Consider the following 22,099-nt stretch of genomic DNA (forward strand, 5'->3'; position numbering starts at 1 on the left):
CAACTGTCCAATTTTGGTGAGCTCTTGCAAATTGTAGCCTCTTTTTCCTATTTGTAGTGGAGATGAGTGGTACCCGGTGGGGTCTTCTACTGTTGTAGCCCATCCACCTCAAGGTTGTGCGTGTTGTGGCTTCACAAATGCTTTGCTGCATACCTCGGTTGTAACGAGTGATTATTTTAGTCAAAGTTGCTCTTCTATCTGCTTGAATCAGTCGGCCCATTCTCCTCTGACCTCTAGCATCAACAAGGCATTTTCGCCCACAGGACTGCCGCATACTGGATGTTTTTCCCTTTTCACACCATTCTTTGTAAACCCTAGAAATGGTTGTGCGTGAAAATCCCAGTAACTGAGCAGATTGTGAAATACTCAGACCGGCCCGTCTGGCACCAACAACCATGCCACGCTCAAAATTGCTTAAATCACCTTTCTTTCCCATTCTGACATTCAGTTTGGAGTTCAGGAGATTGTCTTGACCAGGACCACACCCCTACATGCATTGAAGCAACTGCCATGTGATTGGTTGATTAGATAATTAGAGATTAGAGAAATTGAACAGGTGTTCCTAATAATCCTTTAGGTGAGTATACATATATATATATATATATATATATATATATATATATATATATATATATATAGAATATATAGGATTAAAATGGTTAATTTCTCCTTCTAGAAAGAATTAAGTGAGTCACAATTCCCTGCACATTCCTTTTGGGGTCGTAAAACTTTCCAGTCCTACTGTGTCCTGTAACAGGACACCGAGTTCTGCCAGTGTGTTAGCTTCATTTGGGATGTTAGTTTTTGGGGGAAGTTTTATAGACCATTGTTGGGGGAGTGAGTTTGCTGGATTATTCTTTAAATGTAATGAATAATTAGTGTGTGTCTGATTGGTTTAGACGCTACATGTGATTAGCCTACTATAATGATTAAAAATTCGCTAGGTTTGTAGGATTTAGCTGCAGATAGAGAACTCCAACAGGGCTCGACATTAACGCTTGTCCAGGACAAGGGGAATTTCACTTGCCTGACCGGACAAGTAGCTTGATTAAAACTTCAGTGACAAAAAATAACTAGGGAAGCATCGAAACACAAGAATGATTCTGATTTTTTTACGTTCTGTGTAAACAGCGATTGATAATGAATATTTTCTGGTAACAAGGTCACGCTGTTGAGGCTCATACTCATTTTAAGTCTCTTTGTGAGAGACTTTTGTGGAGAAATCAAAACAAATGAGCGTAACAGCACACGTGAAGAAACATACTGAGGTAAAAATTCTAAATGTTTATTTTATTTATAACATGATATAGTTAAGTAACATAACACGACCAAGGGAGGTGTTTTACCGAATATTATCACGATTGCAAATGTTACATTGATTTTATAGTTCAATAAACAAGTAGTTAATATTAAGTTACTTACATTTTAGACCCAATATTGACTCTTTTTGTACTATTTGTGTAATGTATGTAATAGTTCCAAACAAAGATCAAAGCAAAACTATTGCACTTTCTCAAAGCAACACTCAGCGGTGTTTTGTTACTGAATGATTTAGCGTTTTGAACTAATCGGTGTCATTGACTTCCCAACTTTTCTTATTTGTATATTCAGAAATTTATTTAAAACATTTATCTCATAACATTATTTATTGCAGCTGTAATTTTGCAGTGTTAATTATTGAATGTGATTGGTAACCGGTATATTTGGCTGCTGTCACTTTAAGACCTAATACACAGATCCAGTATATTGACACGCATGCCTTTTTTTGCCCTTACCGTTTACGTTTACTTAATACATAGCCAACTTATGTGATTAGAATTTTTTTCCCCAAACAGTTGCCATACATGCTAGCATTTGTTTATGTGTGTGTTTCAGGGCTATCAGAAGACATGCAGTATATCCTACAACTTATGCTAACCCCAGAGCCCTGCAAAAGAGCCACAGCACAGCAGCTGCTCTCTCTGCCCACAGTGTGCAAACGCAAGTGGAGACGGCATGTTTCCCTCTGCATCATTGAGAGCTTTCTGTCCTTATTCCACTGGTGTCAGGTAAGCATTACATAATTTCTGTGTGTATATATCCAGTTTACAGAAAAGGTGAAGTTAAAAAGCACCCTGCTCATTCATGTGCTTAAGGATTTATCTGGGATATTAGCTCTATATTAACCCTCTGGGGTCAACGGACTTGCCGGTTCTTCCTGTTTTTCTTGTACCAAATGAATGATGAGTGATGAAACTTATTGTTCAGCACATTCAAAACATCTACATCTGAGCAGAAATTCACAAACAAAAGCTTATTTGATGAGGCAGTATTTTACTGTGTAAACACTTCATAAACTATCCAAAACTCAAATAAAATCATGTCTAAACATTCATTTTACTTTAAAACATATTATATATCATATTTATAGGGCTGGGTATTGATACAGATGTCCCAATTCGATTCCGATTCACAAGATTTCGATTCGATTTTCGATTCAATTAATTAATTGATTCTATTTTCACTGGCCCCAAAAAAGTAATAAATGAATAAAATAGTTATTGTTTTTGACCCATGTATCCTTGCATTGTAATAAATAAGGTTATGACACCAACATTTTAGAAATTTAACAATTCTCTATTCCAATTTCAATACTATAGCTAAAACTACTATCTAACTAATTTGAATTTCAAAGATTATTAAAGAAAAGTAAACAGTCAATAATAAAAAAGAACAAATAATCAAACTATATGCACAAATAAATGTATGAAATAATTGGTGCTTTTCAGGTAGGTCTAACAGTAGTTTTTTTAGGTACAGAAATTGAAATAAGTTATGAAATGTAAAACAACCGTGCATATAATCTCCACTGTACAAATTGAATAAAGGTTCATCTTTATTAAAGTTATAAAAAAGTTATTCAATGAAGAGCAGTGAGTGATTTGTTTGATTAACATTAAACATTTTAATGCACGGATCCACATGTTGTCTTTCTCTACTGTTTGCTTTCACTTAAACCATAACCAACTATGTTTACTCATGATACTTGCCAAGGCGGGCATTTTTAGATAAATATGTGAATTTGTCCATTCAAGCGCATGGAGACGTGAAAGAATTAATTTTATTATTTCATGTCAGAGGCGTGCAGTTTTCTCACAAAACTTCTCACACCGCATGCGCTAGTTCTCTTTTGCGTATTCTTGCGCTTGAATGCTTAAATTAGCAAGGCTTGAGAACGCATGCAAACTTTCTTGACCATGCAGCACTGGCCCGATCGCAACTGTGACAGTTCCTTCAACTGCTTGGAACATCCTTCACGCATGAAGATGCATCTATATCCACCATGTTAAGCACTGAATTAATGACAGGGTCAAGTCATCTTCATTTATATAGCCCTTTTAACAATGTAGATTGTTCCAAAGCGGCTTTACAGTGATGATAGGAAATTAAAGTAACAGATTGTTTTGGCTTTATGGCAGCTCTAGAATAAAGTTATTTTCCAGTTAAAGTTAGTTTTGATTGATTCACTTCCGTCGCAACGATCATTAGTTATTAACTTAGCTAACACGACACCGTTTTTACAGAAAACTCTTAAAGGGCATATTGCAGGTTAGAGGACCCAACAAGTCAATGTATAGAAAAATAATGTAGGAACTAAATTTTCTTTAAAATATACTTAGAAATACGCTTTAGAAGCTTCTGGAGTCGTTTTTGTGAGAAAATTTTACTTCCGCATCTATAAATGGGCGAGACGTAACGGGCGGGAGAGCGGTCGATTCAAACAACAGGAAAACAATGGATCGCAATGACATTTCGGACGCTGAGGAAATTGTTCATACTTACTCGTATGACGGACCACAGCCATACAATTATGAGCCTGCTATGCTGCCAAGAAAGCAGGGACAGGCCAGGATTAATGTTAGACAGAACTAAGGCTGCACGATTTGGGCCAAAATGATAATCACGATTATTTTGATAAATATTGAGATCACGATGAATTATTTGTTGATTTTAACCAAAACAAATGTTATTGTCACATAGGCTAATTATAACTGCTTTCACATCCATATTGTGCTACATTCCTGCTAATGTACAACTATGTGCATCAAAATAAAACAGGTCCTCTTATTCACCAAAATTCAATGCACCTCTTTGAAGAATAAATAAAAATAAAGAAAACAATAAAGAAAATGTAGCAAAACTTCAACAGGGCACTATTTTACATTTGACATTGTGTAAATATATTTTAGGAAGCAAAATATAAACTTGCATTGTACCTGCATAATGGATGTGAATAAAACGCGCAAAATATACAATCAATAAAAAACAAATATTCCATAAAGGAATGTAACCAAATGAGAACATTTCAAGGCAGAACTATGCACTATGGAAGTTTGATTAATGGATGAAATTCAGAGTCATTGTTATTTGACACTTAGGGCGTTTTCACACCTGAAAGTCCGCACCAAGGTCCGCACCAAAGTTCACGTTTTGATACATTTTATACTTTCAGAAAGTTTTGGTTTGGTTTCACACTGCAATTATGCGAGCGCACTAAAGAACTTTACGTGACATACTTGCGTCCTGTCGTCATCATCTATGTGGGCTGCATCTTGACATTGATTGGTTTGTAAATGGACGTGCGTCTGACGTCAGCGTGTTGTCAATTCGGCGGGTAACTTTGACAACATGAATGAACAGACGCATATCGTTGCAACTATATTGTTATTTTTATGGCATAATTACCTGCAGCACCAACTATACACAAGGATAGTTCAAATTCGCCAAATGAACGTCCTCGTTGTGCGAACATTTGCATTTTTGTGCGTTTTTTCCAGTTGACTTCTTATTATGTCATCAGACCATACTTCAATTAAAAACCTCGTCTCCTCCTCTCCCCATGTGCTACCACGGCTCATTTTTCCTGCCACCTTCTGTTTTTTCGGCTATGCGAGAACAGGCCCGGCTGCAGGATGAAATGACTGAGGGGTAGGCGTGTAACGGTTCACAAAATTCACGGTTTGTTTCGATACGATACAGTGGTGTCACGGTTCGGTACATTTTCGATACAGCAAAAAGAAAGAAATGCCAGAGAAATTTCCTATTTATTAAAAGAAAAAATATTTTTAAATAAGTTTGAGTTTTCCTACATCTTGAAACGTTCAGGTTTATAAATGGGGGTAATCTTTGAAGGATGAACAAATAATGTTTTGGTCAACACATTAAAAATAACATTTAAATATAGGCCTATATTTATATATATAATATTTGAGTTTTGAAGTGCTGGAAAAAGATGTGTGAAGTACTTGAAAGCATTTCACTATTCCAGCCAAACTTCCATGGTTACAGTTAGTGTTACTATATTAAATCCATGGTGAATGTTGCTGATCTGTGGACTTAAAGCCTATAACTAGATCATTCACGGCACAATGTTTCTGGTTTCCACGTCAGCGCTGTTTGATCTAATAGAGATCTACGGTTAATAACGGAGAAATGTGAATGCTTCTCACTAGATCTCGCAGCGATGTTATTACTTCAGTGGCGAATTCAAATGTTTTCTTTACTGGATCTCTTAGCGCTGTGTAGTAACAGTGTCGCTTGATCAAGATCGGCTCGCGCTGCACAGATGTTGCTGGTCCGAACTGATAAACGGTCCGTGAAGCACAATATAATGAGTAGCGCAGTTTCGTTCCGCTTTCATTACGTTTGCCATTTGATGTTGCGCAACGTTGTGGTGGTCGCGCCGTCGCGCCAGCGCGGATTTTGACGGTAGGAAAAATGGTCCAAGGAATCGTTCGGTTTGTATGCGTACCGAACCGGAAGCCTCGTACCGAAACGGTTCAATACGAATACATGTACCGTTTACACCCCTACTGAGGGGGCATGTGAAATTGTAAAGGGGGCTTAACTTTATACCATCAATGAACAATCAATACACACCTCGCTTTGGAACAACAGATTTTTAAACTTCTGGGGACTAAGCCCTTTTTGGTCCGTTTTCTCTATTTTTACATTTGGGCTTATAAACCATATGTAATGGAGATGGAACACCATGTGTTTGGTATCTATGGATTCAGAAGACCCTAAGCTAGTATGTAATGTCTTTATAAAGGAAGTATGAGTGAAACATGTACAATAAATGTACAATAAACTAGAGAATTTCAAAAACGAAAATTTTATTTTTGTCATTTATTACTGAAAATCACACCTCAAACAACAATAGTGAACAGTTTTTGAACAAAAAATATATTGTTCAAACCCTTTGCTTGACAGACATTTGTAATTGTTCAATCAAAAGTAAAATATTTCATCATCTGTGAAAAAGCTGTCAGCTTCGGATTTCTCCTCGTCACTTTCCAGTAATTGTTCCAGAGCGTGTTCTGAGGTAAATCTTTTACTGCTTGCCATCATAAAAGTGCTAAAACAATAAGATAATAATGCCATTGCTATTATGCTATATATATATATATATATATATATAATCGTTCTGTCTCTCTCTCATATAAATCTCTGTGCGCGCTGTAATACTCCGCTCCGTTCACTCTCTGTCTCCTTCTCCACTCGGCGCTGTTTGCGTGAAATTGCGTCATATCACTTACTATAATCCCACCCCTTGCAAGGCTACAGAGTCCTCTGATTAGCTAGAATACGCCATGGTAACCTTCCTCTGATTGGGTAAGAAAAATATTCCTCCCAGAGGCAATTTTTCCATTGGTCTTTGCGCGTGGAATACTCCTAACAACATCGATTTCATTGGCCTTATATGCAGTGGTATTACGCAACAAGGAAGCGTGTATACCATATACCATTGTTTTCAGCGGAATCTGATGAAGACGGCAAAAAAGACCGCACCTCTCTATCATTAATAGTTTTTAAGGTAATTTCACATTTGTAAAAGTATGCCATTTTGGGCGGTACCGCCCAATCCGTCCCCAGAGGGTTAAATGCAGCGCTCCATATGCAACTGCACAGGTAACCGTGTAATAAAAAGATAAGCCAGCATAATTTATTATTCATATATGAACTCTTTCACGCTTAAGTTTAAAGTATTCTAACTGACTCCCCAGAGTGAGTTTTTATTTTAGAACGTTCCCCCTTAATGTTTCCATGGCAACGCATCATATTTGTCACGTGACACACCACAGCCACATAATGAATGACAGATGTGTATCGCTTTTATTTCGTTTTTCCTTTTTTATTCAAAATATTCACAAACTTGCTTACCATGTCATCAACTATCTGATATTCCGATTGTCAAAAATGTGTAAGTGAGTGTGTTTGGTCGTTTAAAACCTTTATAAATAATCTTGATCTTGATCTATAACGTAAGATGGGCGCCACCATTTTTTAATTGCGCCGCAGTTCAGAGAGTCCTGTCAGTCATCAGTTTCTCCTGAAATATATGTAAGAAAGTGGCCGGTGAACTGTGAGAAGAATAGAGTAAACTTTATAGTCACTTCCACTATGTTTGTCTGATATGAATAACACACGTTGGCAAATTATATTTGAATAGATTGTTATTACTGCTTCCACAGACATCTGTGTGTATTTTACTAACTCCAAATGTATTGTTTTACTAGTGCTTATGTGTATATCAATGTCTGAAACCTAAAATAAACATTATGAGGTTGAAAACACGGCATAGTGATGTCACGTCACTGAACATTATACATCCCATATGGGACTGTACCGCTCAAAAGGTTAAACATTTCATTTGTAACCATGAATACAAAAATGAAACTGAGGGGGCACAAATCAGATCTGAGGGGGCAATACCCCCTTTTGCCCCCCTCTTGGCGCCGGGCCTGTGCGGGAACCACCGGAACTTCCTGTAAAAGGTATGAAAGTCCGAACCATACAGAAATGCTTTCACACTAGAAACGAACCAAACCTTTGTTCAGTTTGATCCGGACTGAGACTACCTCTTTTCGTCGGACCAAATTTCATCTGTTTTCATCTGGTTTCACACCTGTAATTTTGATTCGGACCAAACTGAAAAGTCCAAAAGTCCGGACCAAACAAGGTAGGTGTGAAAGGGCCCTTAACCCTCTGGGGTCTGAGGTGTTTTCTGGGTCCTGGAGGTGTTCTGACAAGCTCTGACATTTGTGCCTATTTCTGTTACTTGTGACATTTTCATGGCTAAAGTCTGATTACACTGTATTCAGCAAAAACTCTGCTACAATAATATGTCAGCAGAATGTATGTGAAAGTTTGTAGTTTTAAGATAATGACGTTGATGCGTGGTTTGTGAAAAAAAAAAAAAAAATGTCACTGAAATAAGGTCATGAAACCCATTCTAATTATTTCTTCACAAGACTTTTGAAAATTGTATCACGTAGCCTAGAATATTTGCTCCAAAACTATGTGAAAATCATCCTGCCTACTCATTCAGATAAAACATTATAATGATTTAAAATTTGAAAGACATGTTTTGTGTAAGAAAGCTTTATGCGGGGAGGCGTTAACCACCCATTAATATTGAGTGTTTCACACCTGAGAAAGACAAAGACCCTCCCCTAATGGCCCTATACGGTGCTATCATTTTGAGGAGCCTTGCACAAAGAATGAGGAGAGACTTAAAAAATAATGGCTTTTTGATTTTTTGGATTTATTTACAACACAACATAATCCAAAGATACACAACAAATGGCAAAAAGAGCACATTATTGAACAGAGACAGATCTAAAGACAGAGACTTGAAGTCACACACCTTTGTGCCATTGAAACATAGAAAATACCTGTCATTTCCAAGGTGTTTGATTTTTCACTTTACCATGTTCATGTAGGAGACTCATGTGAATGTTGAAGTCAGCAGGACTCATCTGGTCCCTGTATAAAACAAAAAACAAAAAAAAAACACCAGCTGTGAACATGCTGATTTCCAGAGAAACTATAGGGCAGCACGATTTTGGGAATACATTTTAGATCTTTCTGGTTAAAATTGCTTTTTAAAATTTACAAAATGCACACACACACACACATACATACATACACATCTCATTTCATAACATCATAACGAATGGAAACATTTGGAGTAAAAACATAAAGCCTAATGTTTGTCGCGTTTTGCTTTCAAACGGACTCAAACTCACAGCGTGTGCAGAGAACATTTACTGAAGCGATCGAGCCGCTCCAAACTATTAAACATTATTGTTAACATATTATACATCTGGGGTTTGAGCAGATATCCACAAACACAGTATTTAACAGTAAACACGGGTCTAAACATTATAATATTCACCATGTTAGAGTAAACACTTGCGAGCCTACTTTTATCATGCTGTTTTATTATCGAACATAAAAATATCCTTGTGTGGTATACATTTAGCATTGAAAGGTTTCCTACCAGTCTAGTTCACATTTCAACATGTTTCTGTCTACATATATATACACATACATGTACGACATTAGGCATTTTACTCCAATCTCATTTCATAACGTACATTTTAGTCTGGCACCAGTTTAACATGTCTTACCTTAAAAAAATCTTCTCATCTTCAAATCGCGTTCTTCTAATTCTTCTGAGGTAAATCCAAATGAAACAACACAGCACAAACACATCCAAATTCGATGAAAAGCAGAGAGGAGTAAGTTGGTCTAGTCTCCGATGCTTTGTTTTGAGGTGAAGAGGGCGTTTCGCGTTCCTCCGCGTGGCTCATTTGCATATGAACAGCTGTTGCTCGCGTGGGTGTGGTCACATTAGATTTAATTAGGACGCGTTTGAGAAACTGTAAATGTCGCTGCTTTCATACGGATAACTTAAACATAGAATATTTGTTTTTGATATCATTTATGATGCAGAATGCGTTCTCTGTCTGAGAAGCGCAGAAATCTGACAAGTACACTTTGTGGTGGATCATTGACTCCTGGAGCAGGAGCAAGTGATAGATCCGCCCTTTCAATTTCGAGATTGAGATCAGAAGAGAGGTCGAGCCATTTCGGTATCATTTCTCTCAGAAATTGAGCTAGCGGAGTGGATCTCTCAGCTTTTTCGGGTAGACCGACAATGCGAAGATTTTTGCGTCTTCCTCTGTTTTCTAGATCATCCACCTTAGCTTGAAGATGGGCCACCGTTTTCTTCAACGTCGAAAACTCATCCTCGCGGGCCTGTAGAGATTCTGCTTTCAGCTTCCGTTAAACAGGATTCGTTCGAGGACACTCTTTGTGATAAGTTGGATAAAGTCTCGTGCACTGCAGAAACAGAGGTGGATATGGTATCGAGACGACTTTCGATAGTGTCAAAACGACCATCGATGTTCCCCAATCGAGCACTAAGCGCTCGTATTTCGTTCAAAACTAGGTCAGTTTGTTCCGTTGGGGATGAGGACGTTTGTGCTGACGCAGTTTGTTTCTTCTTTTTCTGTGATCGCGAAGTTGTGAAAAGTGGAAAATCTTTTGGATCTTGAGTCTCAGACATGTTAGCCGTGTGCAGAGTCTATTAATTAGGAGATTCTTTGACTTAAACCAAAGAGAGTAGCAAATTATTGAACAGTCAGGAGTGGAGCTACAATTTAAGCGGCCATCTTCTCCAGCGTCCGCAAGCGCCCCTTTGTTAAAGAGATTTGAGATCAAAATGAGTGCAGCCTATTGGTTGTGAGCACATGGTGCAACCTGGGAGAAACAAGGTAGCTGATTGGTCATTGAAACTGCACGCCACGCATAACCAGGTGTGTGTGATTACCAGGAGGCAGAGAGATCTTTGTTAGCAGTGAATGTGCTTCTCCTACCCAAGTTGGTGGGTTTTTGGTGATTATAAAACCAAAGGAGAAAGACTGCTGGGGAAAGCCACAATGTGTTCATCAACTTTGAGATGCTACTGGTAGGACAAAGACTTACCTTTCTTTAGGGACTACAGATGTTGTGTATGTTTGGAAGTTGTTTGTTGATGCTAGCAGTTTTAGCATTTAACCCTCTGGGGTCTGAGGTGTTTTTGGGGTCCTTGAGATGTTTTGGCATGCTCTGACATTTGTGCTTTTTTCAGTTGCTTATAAACATATTAATGGCACAGGTGAAATTACACTCTATATAGCACACACAGGGCTACCATAATATGTGAGCAACATGTATGTACATGTTTGTATTTTTGAGAGAATATTGTTTATGCGTGGTTATTGAAAAAACTAAAAATTAAAGTTTATAATATAAGGCCACAAATAACATACTAAATATTTGTCCACAAGACTTTTGACTAGTGGATGTTATCGCCTAGAGTTTTTGCTTCAAATTGATCTGAAAATCATTCTGCCTTATCATTCACATAAAACAATAGATTGTTTTAAATTGTGAAAAACATTTTTTTGTTTGCAAAGGCAATATGCGGATGGGCGGAACGGCCCAACCCCCTCATGAATAATTAGGCAGTTCTCACCTGAGCAGTCTGCATACTAATGAGCCTTTCATTCAGGGGTGTCACACAAGAAAGAATGCAAGGACAATATATATACACTACCGTTCAAAAGTTTGGGGTCAGTGAGAATTTTATTTTTATTTTTTGGAGGAAAGAAAACAATACTTTTATTTATCAAGGAATAATTAATTTGATCGAAAGTGACAGTAAAGACATTTATAATGTTACAAAAGTCTTTTGAACTTCCTATTCATCAAAGAATCCTAAAACAAACAAAAAAACTGTACAACTGACAGACCAACAACTGTTTCAACATTGATAATAATAATAAATGTTTCTTGAGCATCAAATCCTCATATTATACTGATTTGTGAAGGATCATTTGACACTGAAGACACTGACACTGGTGATGCTGAAAATTCAGCTTTGATCACAGGAATAAATTACACTTTACTATATATTCACACAGAAAACAGCTGATTTACACTGGAATAATATTTAATACTATAACTGATTTTTGTTGTATTTTTAATCAAATAAGCGCAGCCATGGTTAGCAGAAGAGAATTCTTTTAAAAGTATTTAAAATCGTACCGACCCCAAACTTTTGAACGGTAGTGTATATAAATAAATAAATGTTTATACACACACACACACACACACACACACACACACACATATATATATATATATATATATACAAACAATCAAAATTTAAATGAAAGCCAAAAGCACATTTATAGTCACACCTTTTAGCCATCCACATACCATTTTTAGCCATCCACCGCGGTAAAAATAAACCAGTCGCATTGCAAAGTCGTTCGCGAAATGACCGCCAGGTGGCGCAAAGGGACATTTAGCAAAACGTAAGTGGGGCTAATGTCTATTAACAGTAGCCTAAGGATGAAATACTACAAGTTATGGTAATTTCCAAATAAGCCTACAACAAATTGTTGGTCATACAGATAAGATATAATCTTTTAAAACTTTAAAAGGCTAAAGTAGGCCTACACTCTCACAGGCTAAAGACAAAACGTTTTCTCGCTCATGTCAGAAACAGACGTTTGGGTATTTCTCAGTGAGAAAATTCATAGCTGAGCGGTAGAACTTACGGTTCATCATCAAGATGACACGGGTACAAATCCCGCACAAACATAGTCTGCTGTAAATTTTATATTTATTATTGCAAAGAGATTTGTCTAGCTCTAAAACTCTGTTACACCATACAGTTTTTTTTTTTTGCTTATATTTATAAAATACAATTATCATGCATTTCCATTTCACACTAAGTAAAAATACAAAAAAACTAAATAGTATCCAACAGAACGACTTTGCATCTGTATAATAATAGGCTACCAATCGTAATTTCAAAAGCAGTTCTGTAAAAAAATAAATTATATATAGCCTATATATATAGGCTATATATATATTATTTTTTTTATTCCAGGCTCTCATGCCACACCCCCGATTTCTCACGCTGAAGTGTCAACCCGGTCGGTCAAATTCCTGAAGGATATAGTTTATCTATAGATACCTGTTGAGCCACTCGTGATCGACTAGTTATTATACCGCAAATTAGTTAAAATATCCCGTAATCTATCTAGAGCGAGCGTGCATGCGAGACAGATATTGTGCTCCAAACCGTGCGCGCGCATGGCATCCCTACAACCTAGAGTTTTTAAAAACATGGTTTTAAGTAAAGTGTGATTTGCCAGGGGGGGATTGTGATTTCCTTCTGGTCTAAACATCCCTGCTTCTGCTGAATTATTTTAATCCCCACACCCCTCCCTCCACAGCTAATCAATGCTATAGGCTACTTCACCAATATCAAATATATAAAATAGAGATATGCAACAGGCACGTTTAAACGACAAACAATAAAATCAAAACCAGCGTTTCAGTTGTTCATTAGTTCCAGTGGCCTTAATGCATGCACGGCTTTTCAAATTTCACAAAGCGTGTTGAGATTATTTTGAATGAAATATTGAAGTTTATAATTAAGTGTTTTGGCACACCACGCCGAGTGGCCCTATGCATTTTTCTAAAGTCGGGTTTTATTCTGGCATGGTGAGTTAGTGTTCGACAAACACGGCGGCGCGTTCATTTAGATTAATTTATTTTTCTCATTATTACAGCTAAAATAACTTAGTAGGCGACTCCGTAATTTTTTGGTCATACAGATAAGAGTAGAGTAGCTTACATCGTTCAAAACTGTAAACTTGTATTCATATTAGGCTAACGACAAAAACAGTATAGGCTATCTGTCGTCTCTGTCTCCGGGAACTGCGCGTCACAAAAATGAACCGAAAGCCACTTCAGCTCAGTCACGATAAGAAATCGGCTATGTCTAAAGCCTTTAAATGTCTAAATATTTAGGCTAATAAATGTTATCTGATTATAGGCTAATCCATATGAAAACTAGAGGAACAGAGGATCTACTCAAACATGCAATGTAAGCGCTTCCCAATGAGAAAATGACAAGGGTGAAAATCTCGCTCTAATTAAATGTAGGCTAAATCGCCCTGAATTAAAATGTAAAAACAGATCAAATAATGTATTTGTCGAAATGTTGCGATATTGTTTCATTTAAGTTCATAATTGTTCTATAAATGTTATTTAATTTAGCAGCATTACCACGAAGCACCGTGTTTCGATATTTATTTGAATAATACAAAATCAAATAAAAACTTAATTCACAAATTGCATGCCTGGTTGTAAGGATCCAAAGATCCCTGTAGAATTTAATATTGAGTTGAACATTTTGTTCATGACAACAAATTAACAAGCGTTTTTTCAGATTATATTTAGTTTTGCTTGGAAAAAGCTGCCCCAAACCAGTTTTATTTCATCAATTATTGAAATAATGAAATATTTAGTAATAAACTTTTATGACAGAAATATCACTAGGCTACATGTAATTCCATTTAATTCCTTCATTATCAACACTGTCTAGCGATTTAAGTGTGAATTGCGACTTCTCTTTGTGTTAAGTCAGCCTCAGACTCCGATAGCCTGTGGGGGGTTGGAGGGACAGTTGCTGAACAAAGGTGTTAATGTTCCTCTTTCATATGGAGAGTGTCGGATAGCCAGCCTGATGAGCAGGCACAATTATTGTAAGGATAAATCTGTGTCCAAATGTAGGCCCCATATTTTATATAAATTTATAATAGTAGTTTTAGTATATTATAAATATTGTAGTTTATTTATTGTAGCCTATTTAAAGTTTTTTTTCACACAAAATTTCAATTGAAGTTATTGTACGGTGAATTCAACAAGGCATGCTGTGTCTTTGAAGCAATTAAAGGCTAAATAATTTTTTCGTGATTTGTATGGCTGACACGCAGCGACATATACAGTAGTATTATCAGAGCGAGGGAGACTAAATAAACTTGTTAAAAAGAGATCCAGCGCTAGAGAGGCAAAGAGAAACGCATGTTTTTAATTTAAATATGTTTCTTTGGACACTTTTCGTTTTGTACTGTTTTAATTGTTTAATTTAGCTGTAATTTCTTTGGCAATACGAATTTAAAATGTCGCAATAATAAGATTAGCCTAGTGTTTCTTATTTTGCATCGCAAAAGAAATAAACTCTAAACCGATGCAACCCTGTTTTAAATTAAAAAAAAACTGTCCCGACACTTTATTTAAACCTTGAAATGTTCGAACTTGGTTTCAAACATAAGTAATTTTTGTGTTCTTTTACATTACACAATAATTTAGCAGACTAAAGACGAGCTTCTTCTTTTTCATTTTCTGATGCAATCGGCTGACAATCTTCCTTCATCAGTTTTTGTCGTTTGTGCAGCGGCTGCGGTTCTACAGGAATGTAGCAAATTTATGTTGTAATGATAATCAAACAAAACTCTTGACTTTAAATAAGTAAACAGATATAAACAGTTACCTATTTAAGCATCAAGGTGGGAAAATATAAACGTAGGACAACATCGGTTAACAACATGTATACTACATTGAGATTCGATCTCGGGTGGATTGAAGCTCCTCGAAGCTCGTGTTGATGCATTGATCACTGAGCTACCGTCTGTACGCTGATAAAGTTGTAAAGCCTCATTCATGCAGCCTAAATGTTTTTATTGCAATGTTTTATGTTGAAATGTTTTCATTATTTATTCAATTACATTTCAGTAGCCTAATTTCAGTATTGTGATTATGAATTATTTTAACTACATTTCACTTGTTGAATTCTTCTGCTACCAGCTTTCAATCGCTCTGAATCAGCGCGGTACGGCAGCAGATTACGCATTAGGGAGAATAAACCGGAATAAACGAACACTTTTCAGAGTCTATGATTGTAGCGCCTCTTAGCGGTAAAAGGCAGCAAATACACCACACATTTTACCGCCGCGGTGGAACGGCTGATGTGGGCATTGTCATGGCTTGCCTCGACATTTGCGTTTGAATAGCGCGCGTCCTCCGTGGGCGTGTCAGATTAACGCGTAATGAAGTGTAATGAGCTGGGGAAAAAAATACTGACAGCACTCTCTTTTCATACAGATTGCATAAACTGAGAATATTTGTTTTTTATATAAATTACTTCATTTAAAAGAAGAGAATTTAAGCTTCATAAAGAAAAACCTCTCGTGCCTGTGTGACAAGTAATCGCGGAGTTACAGTTAATCTTAGGACGCGTTTCAGAATGGACTTCACTGACAGAGAGAACGCAGAACTCGCATCATGTTTGTTTTTCTTTATTTGGTGAAAAGCACAACACTTTGTTTTTATTGTGAGTATCCACAAAAAAAATAGAAACTTAACAGGATCTAATGATGTACAACACTTATATGTAAGATCAAAATTAACCGAGTATTTTGAGTCTCTTTTACACTGATAAGAAAAAAAGCGAGACAATCGCGCCGGCGCGATAGCCGACCCCAGGGGGTTAACTGTCTAACTGCATTACAAGCTTTTTATTTTACATTGCTGTTAAGTTGCTGTGTAAACTGTGAATATTTTAACAATGTTGTTTGTACTTTGTAGTGACTCATATATCTGTTTTCTGTATAGGTTATATTAAGCTAATCATCTGAAATAATCATTGAGAACAAGTACATGAAGATCAAGTCATTGCTGAAAGATTTTCAATAAATTCCTTCGATGAAAAAGAATCAGATGTTTCGAGTTGTTCCATGCACCCTCTAAAAGTTGATTGAAGTCTTTTTCAAGTTTGGGCAGACATTGAGGCAAAGAAACCCGGATAACTTGACAGTGGGGCTTAACAAATAACACAATAGTATGCACAATATCGGACCTCACTGAGAAGCTGCAGCTGTGGCAGGATGATTTTAGGTGTGGCGGCCCGCCACGGCAGAATGAATGTAGCGGAAACACTGGACCATAAGACAGTTGCATCTCATACAGAACGCTGCTGCCAGGATTCTGAGCAGAACCAGAAAATATGAACATCACACCAGTCCTCGGGTCTTTACACTGGCTCCCAGTTACATTTAGGATTGATTTTAAAGTATTATTACTGGTATATAAATCACCCAATGGCCTAGGACCTCAATACATTGCAGATATGCTCACTGAATATAAACCTAACAGATCACTCAGATCATTAGGATCACATCAGCTAGAAATACCAAGGGTTCACTAAAAAGCAAGGAGAGTCTGCTTTTAGCTATTATGCCAGCCGCAGCTGGAACCAGCTTCCAGAAGAGATCAGATATGCTCCTACAGTAGTCACATTCAAATCCAGACTCAAAACACATCTGTTTAGCTGTGCATTTAATGAATGAATACTGTGCCACTGTTCGTCCGACTGTTTGCACTGTATTTTATTTCATTTTTATTCTAAACTGTTTTAATTTCTTTTTATGTATTTTGATTATTTTAATTCCTTCTATCTAAAGCACTTTGAATTACTATTGTGTATGAAATGTGCTATATAAATAAACTTGCCTTGCCTATATTATACATTTTTATTTAAAGTATTTATTTTGGTATATATTATTTTCATTATTATTCACATTATACTGTGTATGTATATATATATATATATATATAATCTCATACACGCAGCGTCAAAAGCACAGTTGATTAGTCAAACCTTTCTCAAAAAATGTGTGAACAAATTCTACAAAAAACACACCAAAATAGATGTGATGTTATATCTCTGCAACCCTTTAGCGTATTGAGATTAACCTTTGTACGTCATCACAAGCATGACCTAAGAGTATTTGCACAATTCTGTCACAGCGCCATCTATTTGTCAGGAAAAAATGTTTTTTAACTTTTAAATAGTTTGTCCAAAAATCACAAAATTATAATTTTTTTCCATGTCAGCCATTTTGAGCATTGGCCATTTTGAATTTTGTCGTAAAATGCTATATTTTACAAACACATTGCCGTATCATTACGAAACTCAGTATGTGTCTTCTGCACGGTGCTTTATATGTAAGTTTCGGTACAGTGCCACCTTAGTCAAAAATCCTAATGAAATTTTAAAAAATACCAATAGCTTTTGAATATTTTTGCCTATTGTAATGAAGCTGAGCTTGATAAATTCCTTCAGTCATTCCGAGAACAGCGATACCAATTATGGCATGGTATCAAATTTGCTGTCCACCATTTTGAATTGCATTGAAAAACTACTTATTCGAACTCCTCCTAGATCATTGGTCCGATTTTCACAAGATTCAACTCAGATCATCTTCGGACCATGCCAGCTAAAAATATTTCATTTTGATAGACAGAACTATTATCATTTAATGTATCAACTAATTTGATTGCATGATGCCAAACTAAATCTGAGGGGCTTTGCCATGTTGACGCCAAATTTTGTGTAATTTTCACTCCACAGCCCCCACTGACCAGACCATATCAATTTGGTGATAGCGCCACCTATTGGTCAAAAGTGATTGGCAATGAAATCATATTACAAGTGGTTGTATTTATGAATGTTCAACCATTTTGCCTATAATCATCTACTGATGTTTTTAATTAGTATTTTTTACAGTTAGTGTGCTTGGCCCCTTAATCACTGCTTGCAGCTATATTAATTATTATTATTATTATTATATTATTCTTGGTGTGAACAGACCTTAAGAGCTTATTCAAGTATGTTTTGTTAAACAGGATTTTTTTTCCTCCAACAGTCCCTCCTTACAGCCAGTTGGAATTGTATATCTTCTCTCAATCTGCTGTTTACCTCGGTCTATGAGTCCTCATCAACCTGTACTCCTCCAAGAGAGAGGTGGGAGAGGGACGCAGATGTAAGCAACATTCACTTTGACTCCGAAAGCCCCATTCATAACTGTGTGTTCCCTCCAGACGGCCATGAACACTCTCCCACCTTTACCCACAGGTACAATGCACACAGATGACAAATTAAAAACAAAATGTTGCTGAAAGATCTTCATGCATCATTCTCTAAGGAATTTACAATAGCACTTTATTTTACAGTCCTGTTCTGCATGTACATACTATGTACTTATTATAACAATTACAATAGTTGGGTTTTAACTAGGTACTAACCATGAACCTATCCCTAAACCTAACATTAACCCATGTAGTTACCTTATATTTCCAGTACTTTCTTTAGTAACTACACTGTGTACACATACTGTAAAATAAAGTGTAACCGAATTTACTAATCTCTAGACTTTCATTTTAAATCATCAGGTTTCAAGTCAAGTCATCTTCATTTATATAGCGCTTTTAACAATGTAGATTGTTCCAAAGCAGCTTTACAGTGATAATAGGAAATTAACCCTCTGGGGTCTAGGGCTGGACCCGAATATTCGTTCGGTGGGTTGGTATTCGATTTGAAAATGTGACATTCGAATATTCGTCTTTTTTTTCCTTTTTTTTTTTTGCACACCTAGCATCCCCCTCGAAATAGTTCTCATTCGCGCTTGAATATAAAATCTGGTGAAATATAATACTTAACATAACTTCATTATAGCTACTTAATAAATATATTTGCTTCTTCTTGGACTACTAAAAGTGTTCCTGCAACGGGAGTATTCTCTGGCTAAAGCGCAGAACAGCGGAGTTTGTATGGACAGAAGTGCATGTCTGAGCTTGTATTTTGGGTTAAGCTGCAACATTGTGGAAAATAGAAAAATACAAACAAAATGTATTATCCTTTTTACCCGTTATTATCAATTTAAATTAATCTACTGCAAAATATAGGAGATTTTGAGATCTTACTGGGACGTCACGTCACAATTTTGTTTTTCTTTATTTAAATTTCGTTTTTATTTATTTACATTTCATTTTTCTTTATTTAAATTTCGTTTTTATTTATTTACATTTCATTTTTATTTATTTAAATTTCATTTTTATTTATTATTTAAATTTCGTTTTTATTTATTATTTATTTAAATTTCGTTTTTATTTATTTAAATCTACCCTACTTTGTCAGTGAGAAAAATATTATAAGACTATAACTTATTAAAAATATTGCTTAAGTTAAAAGACCTGTGCGTGTGTATTTTATATCACAATGTGCAGTGTCCATTCTCAGAGCATTTAAGCCCTGCATGCTAACGGTTCTAAGGAATTGGTTCACTGGGCACGGTTCTCGGTTCCCATCCCTAATGGTTATTGAAAAAAACTAAAAATTAAAGTTTCTGAAATAAGGCCACAAAACACATACTAAATATGTGTCCACAAGTCTTTTGACTAATGGATGTTGTCGCCTGGAGTTTTTGCTTCAAAATGATCTGAAAATCATCCTGCCTAATCATTCACATAAAACAATAGATTGTTTTAAATTGTGAAAAACATTTTTTTGTTTGGAAAGGCAATATGCGAATGGGCGTGAACGGCACAACCCCCTCCCATCCAAATTTCTGGATATTTTTTTTTAGATTATGTCTCTCACAGTGGACATGCACCTACGATGACAATTTCAGACCCCTCCATGATTTCCAAGTGGGAGAACTTGCAAAATAGCAGGGTGTTCAAATACTTATTTTCCTCACTGTATATATATATATATATATACACTCACCTAAAGGATTATTAGGAACACCATACTAATACTGTGATTGACCCCCTTTCGCCTTCAGAACTGCCTTAATTCTACGTGGCATTGATTCAACAAGGTGCTGAAAGCATTCTTTAGAAATGTTGGCCCATATTGATAGGATAGCATCTTGCAGTTGATGGAGATTTGTGGGATGCACATCCAGGGTACGAAGCTCCCGTTCCACCACATCCCAAAGATGCTCTATTGGGTTGAGATCTGGTGACTGTGGGGGGCCATTTTAGTACAGTGAACTCATTGTCATGTTCAAGAAACCAATTTGAAATGATTCGAGCTTTGTGACATGGTGCATTATCCTGCTGGAAGTAGCCATCAGAGGATGGGTACATGGTGGCCATAAAGGGATGGACATGGTCAGAAACAATGCTCAGGTAGGCCGTGGCATTTAAACGATGCCCAATTGGCACTAAGGGGCCTAAAGTGTGCCAAGAAAACATCCCCCTCACAATTACACCACCACCACCAGCCTGCACAGTGGTAACAAGGCATGATGGATCCATGTTCTCATTCTGTTTACGCCAAATTCTGACTCTACCATCTGAATGTCTCAACAGAAATCGAGACTCATCAGACCAGGCAACATTTTTCCAGTCTTCAACTGTCCAATTTTGGTGAGCTCTTGCAAATTGTAGCCTCTTTTTCCTATTTGTAGTGGAGATGAGTGGTACCCGGTGGGGTCTTCTGCTGTTGTAGCCCATCCGCCTCAAGGTTGTGCGTATTGTGGCTTCACAAATGCTTTGCTGCATACCTCGGTTGTAACGAGTGGTTATTTCAGTCAAAGTTGCTCTTCTATCAGCTTGAATCAGTCGGCCCATTCTCCTCTGACCTCTAGCATCAACAAGGCATTTTCGCCCACAGGACTGCCGCATACTGGATGTTTTTCCCTTTTCACACCATTCTTTGTAAACCCTAGAAATGGTTTTGCGTGAAAATCCCAGTAACTGAGCAGATTGTGAAATACTCAGACCGGCCCGTCTGGCACCAACAACCATGCCACGCTCAAAATTGCTTAAATCACCTTTCTTTCCCATTCTGACATTCAGTTTGGAGTTCAGGAGATTGTCTTGACCAGGACCACACCCCTAAATGCATTGAAGCAACTGCCATGTGATTGGTTGATTAGATAATTGCATTAATGAGAAATTGAACAGGTGTTCCTAATAATCCTTTAGGTGAGTGTATATATATATAAATCAAAATATAAATTAAAGTCAAAAGCACATTTTTAGTCATACCTGGAAACAAATCCTGTTCAAATAGGTTATATGGGCCATTCTATAGAATTGGTTCAAAGTTAGAGTTGGAAACATCTTAAAAGGAAATTGTCTTTTTCCATAAATCTCTTATAAAGTATTATTTTTTAAAGTAGACCAATACATTTTATCGTACATATTTCAAAGTTAAGGATTCATTATTTTGATATTGTCACGGGTCTATGAAGGAGGACTCAAATGCAGAACGAGTGTTAACAGGTTTATTGACAAACAGTAGACAAGATGTGGTGGGAGAGGTGAACAGTCCAGACAAAAGGCAGGGATGAGACACAAAGACAGCCGTTGCAGCAAAACTTGCAGAGCAGCAGCTGTAGCTAGCACAAGAAGACTGTAGGCTGGAGAGTAGTGTTTGCAGAGCAGAAAGAGACCTGAGAGTACTAGCAATAGCCAGACAGGAACCTCCAAGGACAACAGCAAGGCACTCAGGGATCTCAGGCTAAGCACCAGGCTTGCACCAAAGCACAGAGTGCAAGCAGCCAGGGACGCT

The 22,099-nt window shown here is 36.9% G+C and overlaps 1 protein-coding gene across 3 annotated transcripts in view; it reads left to right on the forward strand.

Moving 5' to 3' along the window:
* pkmyt1 (protein kinase, membrane associated tyrosine/threonine 1) overlaps window positions 1-22,099 on the forward strand; it is a 176,143-nt gene that overhangs the window by 25,155 nt on the left and 128,889 nt on the right. For all 3 annotated transcript variants that reach the window (XR_008807358.1, XM_056253639.1, XM_056253638.1), the window contains exons 6-7: window positions 1,876-2,048; window positions 18,441-18,649. Coding sequence is in view for 2 of the 3 variants with exons in the window: in XM_056253639.1 (XP_056109614.1) it covers window positions 1,876-2,048; window positions 18,441-18,649 (382 nt within the window). In the remaining variant the exon portion in view is untranslated. The remainder of the gene's footprint in view (window positions 1-1,875; window positions 2,049-18,440; window positions 18,650-22,099) is intronic.

Source organism: Rhinichthys klamathensis, unplaced genomic scaffold, assembly GCF_029890125.1.
Source record: "Rhinichthys klamathensis goyatoka isolate OS25496 unplaced genomic scaffold, OSU_Roscu_1.1 h1tg000108l_1, whole genome shotgun sequence".
Classification (NCBI taxonomy): Eukaryota; Metazoa; Chordata; class Actinopteri; order Cypriniformes; family Leuciscidae; genus Rhinichthys; species Rhinichthys klamathensis.